The following is a 15,207-nucleotide window of genomic DNA, read 5'->3' on the forward strand; positions in this document are numbered from 1 at the left end:
GGTGTGGTGGTGCATGTCTACAATCTCAGCACCTGGATTGTTTCAAGTTTGAGGCCAGCCAAAAAAAGCAAGCCATTATGTTGGGATCTGTGAGGTTATGATTTTTTTGTCTTTTTCCTTTTCTTTGGTACCAGGGATTGAACTCACAACTGCCTGCTTGCAAGACAGGCACTTATGCCGCTGAGCTAAATCCCCAACCCTGAGGTTATGATCTTAAGATTTCTGAATGGAAATCATCCAATTCTCATGTGAAAACCCATCAATCCTTTGTTCCTTTTGGTGGTGGTGGTACCAGGTTTGCACCCAAGTCCTTAAAACTTGCCATACCAGCATTTTACTACTGAACTACTCCCTTGCACCTACATTTTTTTGATATCAATGAATTGTGTGAACCAGATTCGTGCCTAGGGACACTGTGGAGAATTTTGAAGATTATAAGGGTTTATTTGTAGTGATGTATGTGAAACCTAGCCCTCATCATGATACTCTTCAGTGTCAGGTATCACTTTTGATGTGGCAATTTCTGTCAAATAAAAATAGGGTATCTCATTTGCCTTATTCACTTATATGTGGTACAGTGTGACTTCTGGCTCTTCTCCAAAATCAAAATGACCATGAAAAGCAAAAGCTTTAAATTCTGGACATTAATGCAGTCATAAGAATGCCATACCCAGGAGATAAAAATTTCCATTCATTTTACAATCTCAGAATGCCTATTATACTTCAGTGTGTGCTCATTCAAAGGAAATATTTGTCTAATTCTTAATGACTTTTTTCTTCATGCCTGCTTCAGGGAACTAAATAGCAGCCTATGTAGTTTGGCTACCCTTATTCCATCCTCTGGTGTCTTCCACAGCTATACATAGGAGCCACTATTGTCAATAAGGTACATGTAAAATAAGATTATGGAGTGGTAAAACCTGTGCAAAGGCTATATATGGAAAACAGAAAGAAAAAAGTAAAGTCTAATTAGAAGACAGTGTTATAAATACTTTTGAAAAGTTTATAGAAGCCTTGCCATTCCTATCTAGCAATTCTAACATGCTCGATTTACGATCTGTAAGGAACTAATTGGATGGACATGTGGCACTTGGTTGCAATCCCAGCTACTCTGGAGGCTAAGGCACAGAGAAGACAATATCAAAGCCAGTTTAGCCAATTTAGTAAGACTTTGTCTCAGGACTTAAAAAATAGAGGGCTGAGGATAGAGTTCAGCACTCTTTGGGTTCAATCTTCAATACTACAAAACCAAACAACTCCAGAACTGTAATGTGATATTAAATTTAAAGAAGCCGTGGAAACTGAGCTACACAATAGAGACCACACTTCAACTCATTAAAAGGTTTGTATCTAAGTTAAAGTGTGTTGAATGGAGATTAGTTGGATTACTCTACAAATAACACAATGAGACTTGTTCTTAAAGGCATGCCAATACCTTTTAAACAACCTCAGCAAATGAGAATTTTCATCCTGTGTATGGGAACAACTAAAACCTTTATTAGATATGGTTTTTGAATAACAATTGTGAAAATTGGAAATATCAATTCAAAGAGCAGTGAAGTCTGAAATTTAAAAAAGTAGACTATTATGGGACAAAAAAAAGGAAGACAAGAATCTCACTATTCAATAGCTCCCCTCTGTACGCAATGTTGCATATATACAACTACTCCATTTTATTGATTTTATATTATAATGAAATTCCTTTAAGCAACCTAGGGTACACAGTTGGTATCCAGCATGGGCATGAGGGTGGGGAGTAGAAACACTTGATTAACAGTTTTTACCCATACATTTTAGACAGTTTTTTCTTTTTGCTGAAATTTTAGTAATAAATTCATAAATTGGGAAATACTTTCATTCCTACAGTGTTAAAATAGAAAACTAAACACTGCCAACAATAGTGGCTTAAGTACTGGTATACAAGAAAAACACAACACCAACAAGTTTTCTTAATTATGCATTTTAAATATCAATATGTGCATTTCATTTTTACAGTTATAAATTTTCTAATCTGTTTTAGACAACAGCATGTAATAGTTTTGAATCAATTGAAATGTTGCTTTCAATTCAAAATATTGTGAATACATGTATATAAAAAATAACCCATGTATGACTCATCTGATAGATGTTTAAAGACCAATAAAGGCTTATTTTTGAACATGCAGTTAGGAAGAGAGGGAAGCAAGCCAACCTCTCTACACTGTCTTGCTGCTGGCTTGGTTTTGCAGTGGTATCAGTAGTGGTTTTGGGAAGGAACCACGTGCCTTCAGCCCATATAGTTAAGATCAGATACCACAATCATCAAGAGGGTAGAGGACACAGGGAAAGGAGAGCCGGCAGGTGTTAAATGTCAAATTTTAAGTGTGCATCTTGCACTTTTTCTTGGTGCAGGATAAAAACAGGCCAATGAAAGGGAAAATTATATATAATTAGGAACAAAACTGCAATTGAATCAAGACATAATAGCCAAATTGTTTTTTTTTAATAGACTGCATATGTAGATGTTTAGCCATACTCTTAAGATCAACTCTTTAAAAGAGCAGAACTTTATATCCAATTTACATACTTTAAATACCACCTTTCTTATTTGGTACACTAAGGTCTTCTATCCAAATATCCACTTGTACACTGAGAGCTTTAATAAAAAAACAGGACACAGAGGGATTGCCATTTTTAGCAGCAATGAAATATCACTAACCCCTTTTTACATACCGAATTCAAGTCACTATCAGAGGTGAGTGCACCACAAAGTCACTAGGTACAAAATTGCCAGTTCATGTTTAAATAACTTGAAATTATCCCTGCTCCCACCCCATTAATCCCTTTTATAAACAGCAAACATTTTTGCTTTTATACATAGGCTAGCAGGCTTGTTTCAATATGAAAGTGCTAATTCATTTACAGATTTTTAAATCAGTCATGTAGTGCTACAATAAATGTCCAATAATCTACATAGGAATAATCCTTGATGAATGAAAGTGATGAAGACAGAATAAGGCTATCAGATTACCTTATCTTATTTACATGTAAAGGATACCCAATGGTAAGGAGACAAATTGGACAAATACTCATAGGTGTAAAAATTACATCTACCTCTGAGCTTTATACTGTAAATGAGACATTTTAAATAGTCCTGTAGCCCATGTCTATTTTTTTCCTCAGAAAAAGAAAAGCTGCCTTCATGACATCCCCTCTTGTTTCAGATTTTCCACAGTGTCACTTGAAGCTTCAGTCAGGATCTTACTTTCTTCAAAACAAAAAACCCCAAAAAACAAACAAACAAAAAAAAAAAGAAAAAAAAAAAAAAAAAAACAAAAAAAAAAAACAACCCACTAGTTACCCACCCCCATCCCTCTGGGTTTCTTGTCCAGTGCCAGGTTGCATGATCAGGTCCCAACTCCTGGGTTTCTTTCTTATTTTTTGTCCATCTATTGATCAATTAGTTTAGAGCAGGTAACATGAACCAGTTCTGGAACCACTACAAGGAGGAACACAAGCTCTTCACTACAACCACACAGCAGGAAAGAAAGTGGTAACTCAATTCATCCCCGGTGCCGGGCCTCCAAAATTGAAAGAACTTGGCACAACTGGAGCACTGAATTTGTATCCTCCATGCTTCTCAATCATTTTGGATTCTAGAGAATAAATAAGCAAAACAGAGTATTCAATTGTCCTACTATGTTGGCTGGTGGGGAGGACCTGATAATATTTAACAAACCCATAACCTAACCAAGAGTAGCCAGAACATATAGGAGCAAGAGGGCATGCACTATGTAAAGATCATCTTTCTTATATGCTAGACTTCTTAGCCAATTTTCATTTTTCACTGCTAAGAAGAAAATGAATCTTTAAAAACCCCATTTTAAGTCAACTGTATCAGTAATGGCTTACCTAAAATAGGAACAAAAATGTTAACAAATCAAATGCACATAAATACAAAATGCTATGCCTTATTTTTAGAGTCTGCCAGTGGCCTTCACATTGAGCCATATCCCATCCGTTTTTATAGAGACAGGGTCACACTAAGTTATTAACTGCCCAAGCTGAAGTTAATTTAAACTTGTGATTCCCTTGAATCAGCTTTTCAAAGTGCTGGAATACCAGATGTGCATCACCATGCCCAACTAAGACCTTCTTTGACTGGGATTATAAAGCTGGTTGTATTGTTACGTTGTGTGTAAATAAAGTGTGTCTTTTTAACACAGTTCTGTATTATCAAACCATCATCATGAGTTTAAGCAGTGCTGCGGAGCATGGTGGCACATGGCTGTAATCCCAGCACTAGTCAGGCTAAGGTGGAACTGCTGCCTTTATCTCAAAGAGAGAGAGAGAGAGAGAGAGAGAGAAAGAGAGAGAGAGAGAGAGAGAGAGAGAGAAGAGAGAGAGAGAGAGAGAGAGAGAGAGAGAAAGAGAGTTTAAACAATCTTAATGTACCACTCTATCACCGAGGTAACAGTCAACCTATGTACCTTTATAATCCCAACATAAGATTCCAAGCCATATAAAGCCATCAGTTACATCAAGGAGAGGCTGTGGTTAACTACATACCATGAGCTGCTCTTCTTTGATCAGCCAGAGTTGCTATGTCCTGTAACTGTTTTCTTTGTTCTTCATTAAGACCATGAGTCAGAGCCTGATACCACACAGGATTACGATTCTGAATAGCTATCAAAATAAAACAAGGGGAAAAGAGCAATAATAAAACACTAGTAGCTATTTTCTATTCTGTTCTCCTTTCTTTGCTTCTGATCCATTTTGTTTGCAACAACTTCAAAAGTTAGCTTGTTTGTGATGCAAAACATACAGAAATAACAATTAACTATATAGTTTATCTTTGTGCTTAAAAAAATTGTCTTCACTGTCTAAATCACTTCTTACATGGTATGACTATAATAAAAGTACTAGCTTGAAGATGATCAAAGCTACTCTGGGTAGAATTTCCAAACCCTTACATTTAAGCTTTAGGCAGATGCAGGGAAAGTGTGAACCGTACAAAAGAAATGCCTCTTGTCTTGCTTTGGATACTCAATGACTTTTCTTTATCACATTTTGAGGTGGCGTGTGTAACTTAATGGTAGCACACTTTCCTAACAAATGCAAGGCCCTGGGTTCAATCCCAGGGAAAGAAATTTTTCTTTCCCTATACGGTTATTCCGCAGAAAGGTAGCCTTGAAATCTGAAATTAAAGTTGCATCGGTTACTTTCATGTGTGTTTATTTTACTGGGAGTTGAACCCAGGGCCCTTTACAATGAGTCACATCTCTAGTTCATCTCCATTTTTAATTCTGAAAGTCTTGTTAAGTTACTAAGCTGCCGAGGCTGGGTTCAACCTTGTGAAACTTCTGCCTCAGTCTTTCAGGGTGCTGGGATTAAATCACGTATTGCCATATACTGCTTAATATTTTAATTTATTTTTTTAATTTTTGGGACTAAATCACGGCCAAAATTTTTGTCTTGCCTTTGTTGAGGCAGGGTCTCAGTATGCAGTTTAAGCTGCCCTCAAAATCCTGACAATCATCTTGCCTCAGCCTTGAGTGTTGGGATTACAGGCGTGAGCTGCCTTGACCAGTGTCCACAGTCAAATTTAATCTGTGAAAAATGAACTTTCCCCAAAATTTAAAATAGAACTCAAAAACAATCAGGTGTTAAAAATTCATAATGTTTGCTGGGCATGGTGGTACCTGAAATCCCAGTATTCAGGAAGCTGAGGTAGGAGGATAGCCAACAAGTTTGAGGCCAGCCTGAGCTATAGAGTGAGTTCAGGGCCAGCCTGAACTATGTAATGAACACTCTTTCAAAAAACAAAAACAGTTTCACAATGTTTAATGAAAAACATGCCCTAGGATGTGGTACCTCATAATTCTAAGTACTTAGGAAGTAGAGGCAGAGGGACTGCAATTTTGAGCCCAGCCTATACAATATATTTGTAAAGAGGGCTGGGAATTAGCTCAGCAGTCTCTGGATTTAATCCCTATTACTGTACCCCCCCACTCCAAAAAACAAAACAAAACCCTCTTCACGTGTATTAAGTAAGCTGCTATATATAAAATGGTGCTAAGTCTGGTCATGTATTTCCCTATTTTATTTTATTTATATTTCCCTATTTTACATACATTTGTATGTAAATTGGAGAACATTCTCTGTAAAGAAGTTTTACCACAAAGCAATGTCAAGAATGTAAACTGATTGTCTTCATGTACTAGGTGCTACATAGTTTGGGGGTACAAATTTGGCATTCAGTCACATGATTATTTCTGTTTAACTGAAAGTATCCATAGGCTTTGTATTAATGTCAGTCCCTTCAGGGACTGACATTATATGTATATCTAAAATTTACAAACACATGGACAAAGCTGGTACCTCAATCAATCCTTGTTGCCACATAGCTCAGAAACCACTCTCTGCCATTCTGCAACCTTGCATCAACACTACTTTACCACGCTCTTAGAAGAATAAAATCTTGGTCATCAGAAAACCTATTTTACATCAAAGTTCCTATTTGATACGACAAATTACAGTGGTTAACTGAGACAAGGTTGTCAAGCATAGTGGCAGTTTTACAAGATGGACAGTGGGGCAGACATTATACTTTGAAATACAAATAAACAGTGATAACCAGAGGGCATGCCTGTAAACCCAGCATTCAAGAGGCTGAGACCAAAGGACTGCTGTGAGTTAAAAGCCAGTCTGGACTACACAGTGAGTTCAAGGCCAGCCTCAATTACATAGTTAACAGCCTGTCTCAAAAACAAACAAAATCCAAAACCCGAAGTGCCAACTTATATTCTGAAACCATTCTCTGTGACAGAACCAGAAGTCTATGACTACTCACATATAAATGATCTCAAAATTGGCTGTTGGAAGGTAAAATTTTTATTATTTCAAAGGTGTTAATTTAGTTAGTTAATACGTTTTAAGACATAGGGGAATGAATGAATTGGTTACATTTTAAGACACAGGGAAAAACATATTTTAGGACATAGGGGATGTAAGAAAAAAAAAGACAAGCTTTCCAAAACCGAAATGTTACCAATAGTCACAGTGTCTAACAGGTTAAGTGTAAGACCATATATATGTATAAAAACATTTAATCGAATGAATTTATTATTGTCTGCACCTTGAAAAAGTAGGCAAAGTAATGGGGCTAGGGATTTAGCTCAGCGGTATAAGTGCCTGCCTTGCAAGCAGGCAGTCATGAGTTCGAAAAATACCAAAAAATACAAAAAAAAAAAAAAAAAAAAAAAAAAAAAAAAAAAAACCTAGGCAAAGTATTACAAAGTATTGGTAATATGGCCATTGAGTTTCTGAGTATACTTTACTCATCCTATTATTTTTAATAGTTTTTTTTTTTTTTTTAGACAGGGACTTGGTATGTAGGTCATGACCTGTCTTGAACTCATAATGATCCTCCTGCTTTAGCCTTACCAGTATGGGCATTATAGGTGTGCATCACCACAACTGACTTAAGTTTTTTAATTTTAAAAGATGGATTTTACGGGGCTGTGGATTTAGCTCAGTGGCATAAACGCCTGCCTTGCAAGCAGGCAGTCGTGGATTTGATCCCCGGTACTGATAAAAAGGGAAAAGACAAAAAAAAAAAAAAAAGAAAAGATGGATTTTAGGAAAACAGTATAGTTCAAAAATAAGTGGCAATTCCTCTTTCCTCTTTCCCTCTGTAGATTATCAGTCTTTCCAAGAACAATCATGTATATTTGTTTTTCTGCATACAACGTTTTTTTCCCTGTTTACTTACTTTGAAATATAGCTTTAAATATCTGATACTCATCAACAGGGTTGTCTTCATCATCGATGATTGTGGAATAGCCTTCCAGAGCAGTTTCCTCAGCATCATCTTCTTCCCAATCTTCATCATCTCCATCTTCACCTGCTTGCTTAGCCAAAATCTCCAAGTATTCTTGACCATCTTCATCAATATCATCTTCATCGCTTCCCAATTCCTCTGCCATCACATAAAACGATACTTTTTTCATACTGACAAAGTTACTCAACAAAGTAACAATTATCTGAGATATTCCTAGAACTGGTATTTTAAGCATACATTAAGCAATAAATTGAAATAAAAATTTTCATAGACATCTAAGAAAAGTCACACATGGACTAGTTTCTTTGGCTTTGTTTTTGAGACAAGGTCTTGCAAGTAGTTCGGGCTGACCTTGAACCTGTTATGTACCCCAGACTGGACTCAAATTCATGGCAATCCTCCTGACTCCTTCTCTCAAACTGTGGGATACGAGGTGTGTGCTGCCACACATGGCACAATGTGAAGTATTCTTAAAACATTTGAAGTTGGATCTACATTGAGATTTGGCCTTGGTATGCTCTGGGCTATGTGGTATATTCCAAACTAAATACTGGTGACCAGAAAAAAAGAAGAAAAAAGTTTAAACACAGGTGACAAATAAAATATAGCACCTTACATCTATAGAACTTTTTGTGACAGCTTTTCTTAAAGGCTAAGTTAGTAAATGATTAAAAAAAGACAAAAATGACAATAGTTATCTTATTTTGAAACCACTACAATAATCTTTCATAACACTGACTCAATTTATACTTTTGTAGGCTACAGTGTCCACATGTGAAATGTATTAGCCAACACCTAAATGACTATTTATTTTTGTTTTTTTGGTACCAGGGATTGAACTCACAACCTTACACTTGTCAGGCAGGTGCTTACACCACTGAGTTAAATTCTTAGCCTCAATAACTTCCATTTTGTAGCACAAGCATGTTTAGGTTTTAGAACTGACATATGACAGAATGGTTATTTGCAATAAATTCAGACATTAAAAAGTATAAATGTTTTATCTGAGCACTATCTGTATTTCATTCTGCTTTTTTTTCTAAGGTTGGGTTTTGCTGTGTTGCTCAGGCTGTGGCAAACTTGTGAAGTGATCCTCTTACCTTCCTTGTTAAGTAGGTAAAATACTGGCACGTGCCACGGTGCCCAAATTATAAAATACCATGTACCAAGCAGTATGGTAAGTCCTTCAAATATTCTTCCCATTTTATTATTCATGTACGATGTTTTTTTTTTTTTTCCAGACAGGGTCTTGCTATGCAGTTGATGCTAGCGTTGAACTCACTGCAATCCTCCTGCCTCAGCCTCCTGAGTGCTGGGATTACAGATGTGTTCCACCACAGCTGGCTGCATGTACTTCTGACTGTACTAGTTTAAAAGACAATGGTAAACCACTGTATTATCTCCCTTATAACTAACTGTTCCTCAGCTGTTTTTTTTTTTTTTGGTACCAGAAATTGAACTCATGACTTTGTGCTTGCTAGGCAGGTGCTGTGTGCCACTGAGGTATATGCCTGGTCCTTCCTCAACTGTTAAAGAAGTTGCTTTTCTTTCTTAAAGAAACTCAGCACTTGAATCTTCTGTAGTAAACAAGCCCAGTGATGCATCTAACTCATTTTTTGCTTCTAGAACAGAAAATTTCTAAAGAAAAAGAACGATTCCTTATTCACCTTTGTATGTGTAGACTATAAAACAAGTCCAATTCCAATGATGTACTAACTTATGTTTCAGCTTCTTTTATCACAAATTCCTTACCAGTTTCATCATCATCCTCAGCTTCATCATCGTCATCACTGTCATTCTCATGTTCTGCATGGCAGGCATACGCTCTTTTTAATCCATTAAACAAAAGGATAAAAGCTGGTAAAATCTGTCCAGAAACCTGATTTAAAACTTGTGGTATTTGTTCCATATCAATAAGAGCACAGAGACCCAGAACACACATTTTCCTATCATGAAGCCTAAAATAAAATAAAATAAAATAAAATAAGATTTTCTATCTTTTTAAAATAAGCAATTCTTTACAAAGGTCTAATTTACGTCACTTACCCCAAGAAACAGTCAACATCATTAAGCCATTGTGTAATAAAATGATTTGTAACTGGTTCAACATTATTAGGGAAGCGAAGATTTTCTAATGTATTGAGTAACAGGTGAGGATTATAATACAAAGCTGCAATTGCAACTTGCAGGCACATCGTTCGAAGTTCACTTGTCTTAACCTCTCTTGTCAATCTCTCTAAAGCTGCTTCCACGAATAAGGGAATGCACTGTAAAGAAAGATTGTAGGGTAATCCAAGATTGTAACTGATGGAATTCTAACTGTTTTACCCATATTAACTTACCTATTGGCTCAATAAACCCGTTTGGCCCATTAGATAACTCACGTTTATTATGTTATTTTGCTGGTAAATCTAATTATAGACAAAGTCTTCACTGAGTTATTAAGTGTAAAACCTTACCCCAATGATTAACTATGGATTCCCAATGTTTAGGAATCTCTTTTGGAAGCCTCAAATATGAATCGTTACACATTAGCATTGGGCTGAGAATGAAGCCAATACTAGATAGTCCTTGGCATGCAGGAAACCCTGGGTTCAACCCCCAGCTCCCCCCAGCCCCAAAGTCAGCCTCACCGACCTGGTCAATGCCACGCCCTTTGCATTGTAGGATGATGACCTCTAACAATTTTGCAGCATGACATTCTGCATCTTCCCCTGCAACTCCTGTAAGAACCTAAACAACACAGAATATAAACTGCTACAAGCCTTCTTGAAATCTTTATATTACAGAAACAATTTCTCTTCATTTTATATAGGTTCTGAGTATTACTTAAAGCAGTGGTAGTGAACCTTTTAGAACTCTCAATGGTGAATAGCCAGCTGCGACATGTGTGCCATAGGTTCACTGACTTAAGGTATTCCAGCAAAGTTCAATGAACAAATTTGACTACAGTACCTTTAAGTATCTGGAGCTTGCCTTTCTCCTACAGTCTAGTGCTGGGAATCCTGGTCTGTGTGATCAAAATCACTTAATCCTGAAGTGCCATTTTGGACTGTAGTAGGTTGACAACCACTAACTTCCCATACAAAGGTGAAAGCTAAAACACCTAACCTTTCTCAGGGATATCTGGCTCAACTTCAAAAATCTAAAATATTGTTGTCCCTAGGAAAACTTTGTAATTTCCTCTTAAAACATCTATGTATCAAGTTGGAGTGGAGGGAAAGGAAAAAGGAAGCAACAGCCAGTTGAGAGCAAATGCTTGCCTACAAGCCTTATACAAGAAATAAAAGAACTCTGGCTTGACATGCTAGTTTACAACAGAAAACTATAAAAATAAGAGTAAGTCGCTAAAACAGCAAAGTAGATTAACCTCTCTCTGTGTTCAACAATACTAACATCAAGTTTACTAGCAGTAAATAAGTAAGTGTCAAAAGGAAGATATTAGTGAGGAACTTATGGAGCAAAATCTTTTTTAAACTAGTAACAATCCTCCTGCCTCAGCCTCCTAAGTGCTGATATAACAGTTGTGTGCCACCACACCTGGCTCACCCACCACCCTTTTCTAATGAGACAGAATCTCACTATGTTGTCCAGGCTGGCACTGAACTCCTGGGCTCAAGCCATCCTATTGCTCAGTCACCCCAGCAGCTGAGTCAGAAGGCATATCCATCACACCTGGCAGCAAAACCATTTTTAATGGTCTCCTACCTCTCAATAAATACTGCAAAAAATTCTAACACTGTACCACTGCCAATTACATTAACAGACACCAATTCAAATGCTTGTCTCTCAAACTGAGTAGTAGGGGAAAATTATCTAGACATGGTGGCTCACTCCTATAAATCCCAGTACTCTGGAGGCTGAGGCAGGAAGATTTCCCAGTTCAAGGCCAGCCTGGGCTACACAGTAAGACTATCTCAAGAAAACAAACAAAACATGTAAGGGTGGGTGGGTGGGGTGGATTTGTCCCTAATCCTATTATATGAATATATTTGGCTTGTTTGTTTTTTGAGATAATAGTCTCACTATATAGTCCAGGCTAGCCTTTTACTTCGAGTGATCCTCCTAGTACAGTCTCCAGAGTGTTTGGATTACAAGCAAGCACTACCAAACCTAACTATGAATAGTATTGTTTTTGGCTGGGCACAGTGGCAAACACATGTAATCCTAGCACTTCGGAGGCTAAGGCAGGAGGATATCTCTAAGTTTGAACCCAGTTTCTGGCACATAGTGAATTCAACACCATCCTGAACTACATATAGTCTCAAAAAACGAAAAACTGAGATCTTAGAAACTTTTGTTTTTCTAAATTATTATTGTGTACCTTTCCTCAAACAGCGATTTCCAGCCATTTCCTTTATAAGGTATCTCTATCTATTCCTCATCCTTTAATGTTTTGATTCTATCTTTTGGTTTCAGAGAACTAGATTAAACTCTAGGTACTAAAACCCCAAACACTTACAACTCCAAGTAAATACCAGAAGGCAGACAGAGAGACATGTATCACTGTGGTACACAGAAACTAAAGTTTGTGTTGGTTTGTTTATAACTTTTAAAGGCCTTGATTCTGTCAGGCCCATGTGAATCTCAGGTATCTTCATCATTTTATAGCAGAAACTTAGTAAAATCTAGTAACATTTAAAAATAACCTACCTTTTTACACATACTGTATATCATTTCAAGATACTTGGTATCAGATAGAAGTGTATCTGTGTCGACTGTTACATAATTATGCAGAAGAGGCATCATGTCTGTATTAAAAAAAAGATACATCTTCATTGATATAAAAGCTTCATTTTCTTAGATAATGGCAGTTTATGAGGTCATTTTGTCTTTGACATTCACTTTTAAGACGTATTCATTTTTAATGCAGCAATATAAGCCTATTAAAACAAATTCCTCTGAATTTAGTAAAGATTATACACATATATTTACAAAGTTACATGTTAACTGTGTCAGAATACATAAAATAAATCAATGGCATGTGTTACTTTTGCATTAAAAAGTGTATGTTCAGGAGTTATGATACAAATGAATCAAAACTGGAGAAGTCCTTGATACTTTGCATGCTGATCTGACTTACCTGTAAAGTAATCAAAGCCATCTTGCTGAAAGACCTCAAATACAAGGGGCAGCAGCTGCCACATCTGTGGAGACACTTGTTGACATGTCAAACTATGTGCCAATGAGAAGATTTCCTCATAGAATTCTTAAAAAGAAAACAGAATCATCAGGAAAATGCTTACTCATGCCAGAATACTAAATTCTTAGCACAATCAGAAGTATACCTAAGACATGCTGTTGCAAAACAGTGCCAATGACTTGTAAGCAGATTCCCTCAAGCTGCTGAGTTATCTAAAAGAAAAGAAACGAAATCATATGGAATTGTAGCACATTGAGTTAATTACTTATTACATAGTGAACCACAGAATGTGAATGCAGGGGCCAAGTAAATCAAGATAAATGGGAAATTTCTCAATTGTAGCTCAAATCTGTGAAGGTCTTCAGGATGTTAAAGGAGTAAATATAGGGAGAAGATTTTACCTGCCAATCAAATAGAAACACACACTTCAAATACATAGCACATGAAACACAGCACATAGTACATTTTTCAACTGCAAAATATTTTATCTGTTAATCATAAAGCAGCTATAGAACTTTTCATGGCTTCTGCTTATTTCTAATTATAATAGAGTTCTAAAAATAATGCACTGAAAAAAATCTTACAAGGCAACTTTGCAGTATCCAAAAACATATGGCCAATAATATCGTGGTTTATGGATGGAAAATATACAAACTACCATTATGAACAATTTCAGTCAAATTAACACCAGGATTATGATAGTGGGTACTTCTAGGGAAAGAAAGGAACTAGGGGGCTGGGGATTTAGCTCAGTGGTGTAAGCACCTGCCTGGGCAAGTGTGAGGTCGTGAGATTGATACCTGGTACCAAAAACAAAACAAAACAACAAAAACACAAAACAACACAAAAAAACTCTTGAAAAGAAACTAGAAAGTGGTTAGGAAGTAGTCCTTTGAAGGATTTCATTGCATCCATCTGAACTTATTGGGGTGGGGGTGGAGTGGAGGAGCACTTGTACAGCAAGCATTGAGCCTTGTGTTCAGCCCCCAGAAGCACATACACAAGAAATGATCTGAAGGTGTTTTCTACTGGATATGAAATCTATAAGAAATAAAGAAAAATGAAGCCAGTCATAGTGATATATGCTTATAATCCTAGCAATCTAGGAGGCTGATGCAGTAAAATTCAAACCTACCCAGCACAATTTGGCAATCTAGTGAGACCCTGACTCAATATAAAAAATTTGCTGGGGCTGCAGCTCAGGGTGATGGCCCTGGGTTCAATATCCATTACTGGATGAATGAACAGAAGGAAGGAAAACTTAGGTTATTAGGTAGTATTACAGTAGTTATAGTTTTCTCTGTTCTATATTCTTTTCTACAGGCATTAAATTCAATTTTTAAAAATTTTGTGAGCATAATTCTTTTTTTTTCTAAAGGAACAGGAAATAAAACCCACAAAGATGATGGTGATGGTTTGGTGATGGCTGAATGTAGTAAACTAGTACTAGTAAACTGTACATATGTAAGCATAATTTAAAGTGATAAACCTGTTATTCTGCCAAATGTTGTAAACAAAAAGTTTTTACATGAAAACCAGCAATAACAAAATATGCCTTCCAGAGGATCACTGCACTTCCAGATTTGAGAAACAGGTGATTAAAGAGCCACAATCTGAGCGCAACTATAAAGAGACGGTAAAACAGATATGTGCCTAATCCTTTCGCTAGCAAATGAAAACCATGAATTTATAATGAAGCAAATGAAAATAATTGAAAATGACAAAATCAAAATGAGTGAGATGATCAGGCAGTTATCTAAGTCAGAGCCCTGCAAAAATCAATGTAAAAACGACATTCTGTGAAACCTGTGAAACACTGAATCACTTTTTTTTTTTTTACCTCTTTATGATCTTCAACTACGCTAAGAAGCGTGTCAATTGTATTAAGAATTCCCATGGCTGTAACTGCTTTGTCATCATTTCCTTCTTCATCTGGCCCTGTCTGGATTACTTGATTGAATGTCATTGCCTATGGTCAAGGGAATACAAATTGATTTGTCACCAAAGACTTAATGTATTCTATTTTTGTTTGTTTTTTTTGAGATGGTGTCTATGTTGTTTAGGCTGGCTTTGAACTCAGTAATACTCCTGCTTCAGCCTTTAGTGTTGGGATTTCAAATCTGCAGTATCATGCCCAGCAAGATTTTTAAAACTTTAAATAAGTAAAAATGTGCACAGTATCGCTAGCTTCTCCAAATTAATTAATAATATCTGGGATGTTCTAATCAAATGATCTTTCTCT

At 36.5% G+C, this 15,207-nt stretch overlaps 1 protein-coding gene across 1 annotated transcript in view; it reads right to left on the reverse strand.

Annotated features, from left to right (window-relative positions):
• Positions 1–1,649: 1,649 nt before the first annotated feature.
• Ipo7 (importin 7) overlaps positions 1,650–15,207 on the reverse strand; it is a 59,449-nt gene continuing 45,891 nt past the window's right edge. Inside the window, exons 16-25 of the mRNA XM_003465690.5 lie at positions 14,806–14,934; positions 13,111–13,177; positions 12,906–13,031; positions 12,476–12,573; positions 10,460–10,555; positions 9,869–10,089; positions 9,575–9,780; positions 7,754–7,960; positions 4,549–4,665; positions 1,650–3,635 (exon numbers count right to left, since the gene is read on the reverse strand). Coding sequence (XP_003465738.1) covers positions 3,538–3,635; positions 4,549–4,665; positions 7,754–7,960; positions 9,575–9,780; positions 9,869–10,089; positions 10,460–10,555; positions 12,476–12,573; positions 12,906–13,031; positions 13,111–13,177; positions 14,806–14,934 — 1,365 coding nt within the window. The 3' untranslated portion in view covers positions 1,650–3,537. The remainder of the gene's footprint in view (positions 3,636–4,548; positions 4,666–7,753; positions 7,961–9,574; positions 9,781–9,868; positions 10,090–10,459; positions 10,556–12,475; positions 12,574–12,905; positions 13,032–13,110; positions 13,178–14,805; positions 14,935–15,207) is intronic.

The sequence above is a fragment of the Cavia porcellus genome, unplaced genomic scaffold (assembly GCF_034190915.1).
Source record: "Cavia porcellus strain 051 isolate PalLab524CR breed Dunkin Hartley unplaced genomic scaffold, mCavPor4.1 scaffold_6, whole genome shotgun sequence".
NCBI classification, from domain to species: Eukaryota; Metazoa; Chordata; class Mammalia; order Rodentia; family Caviidae; genus Cavia; species Cavia porcellus.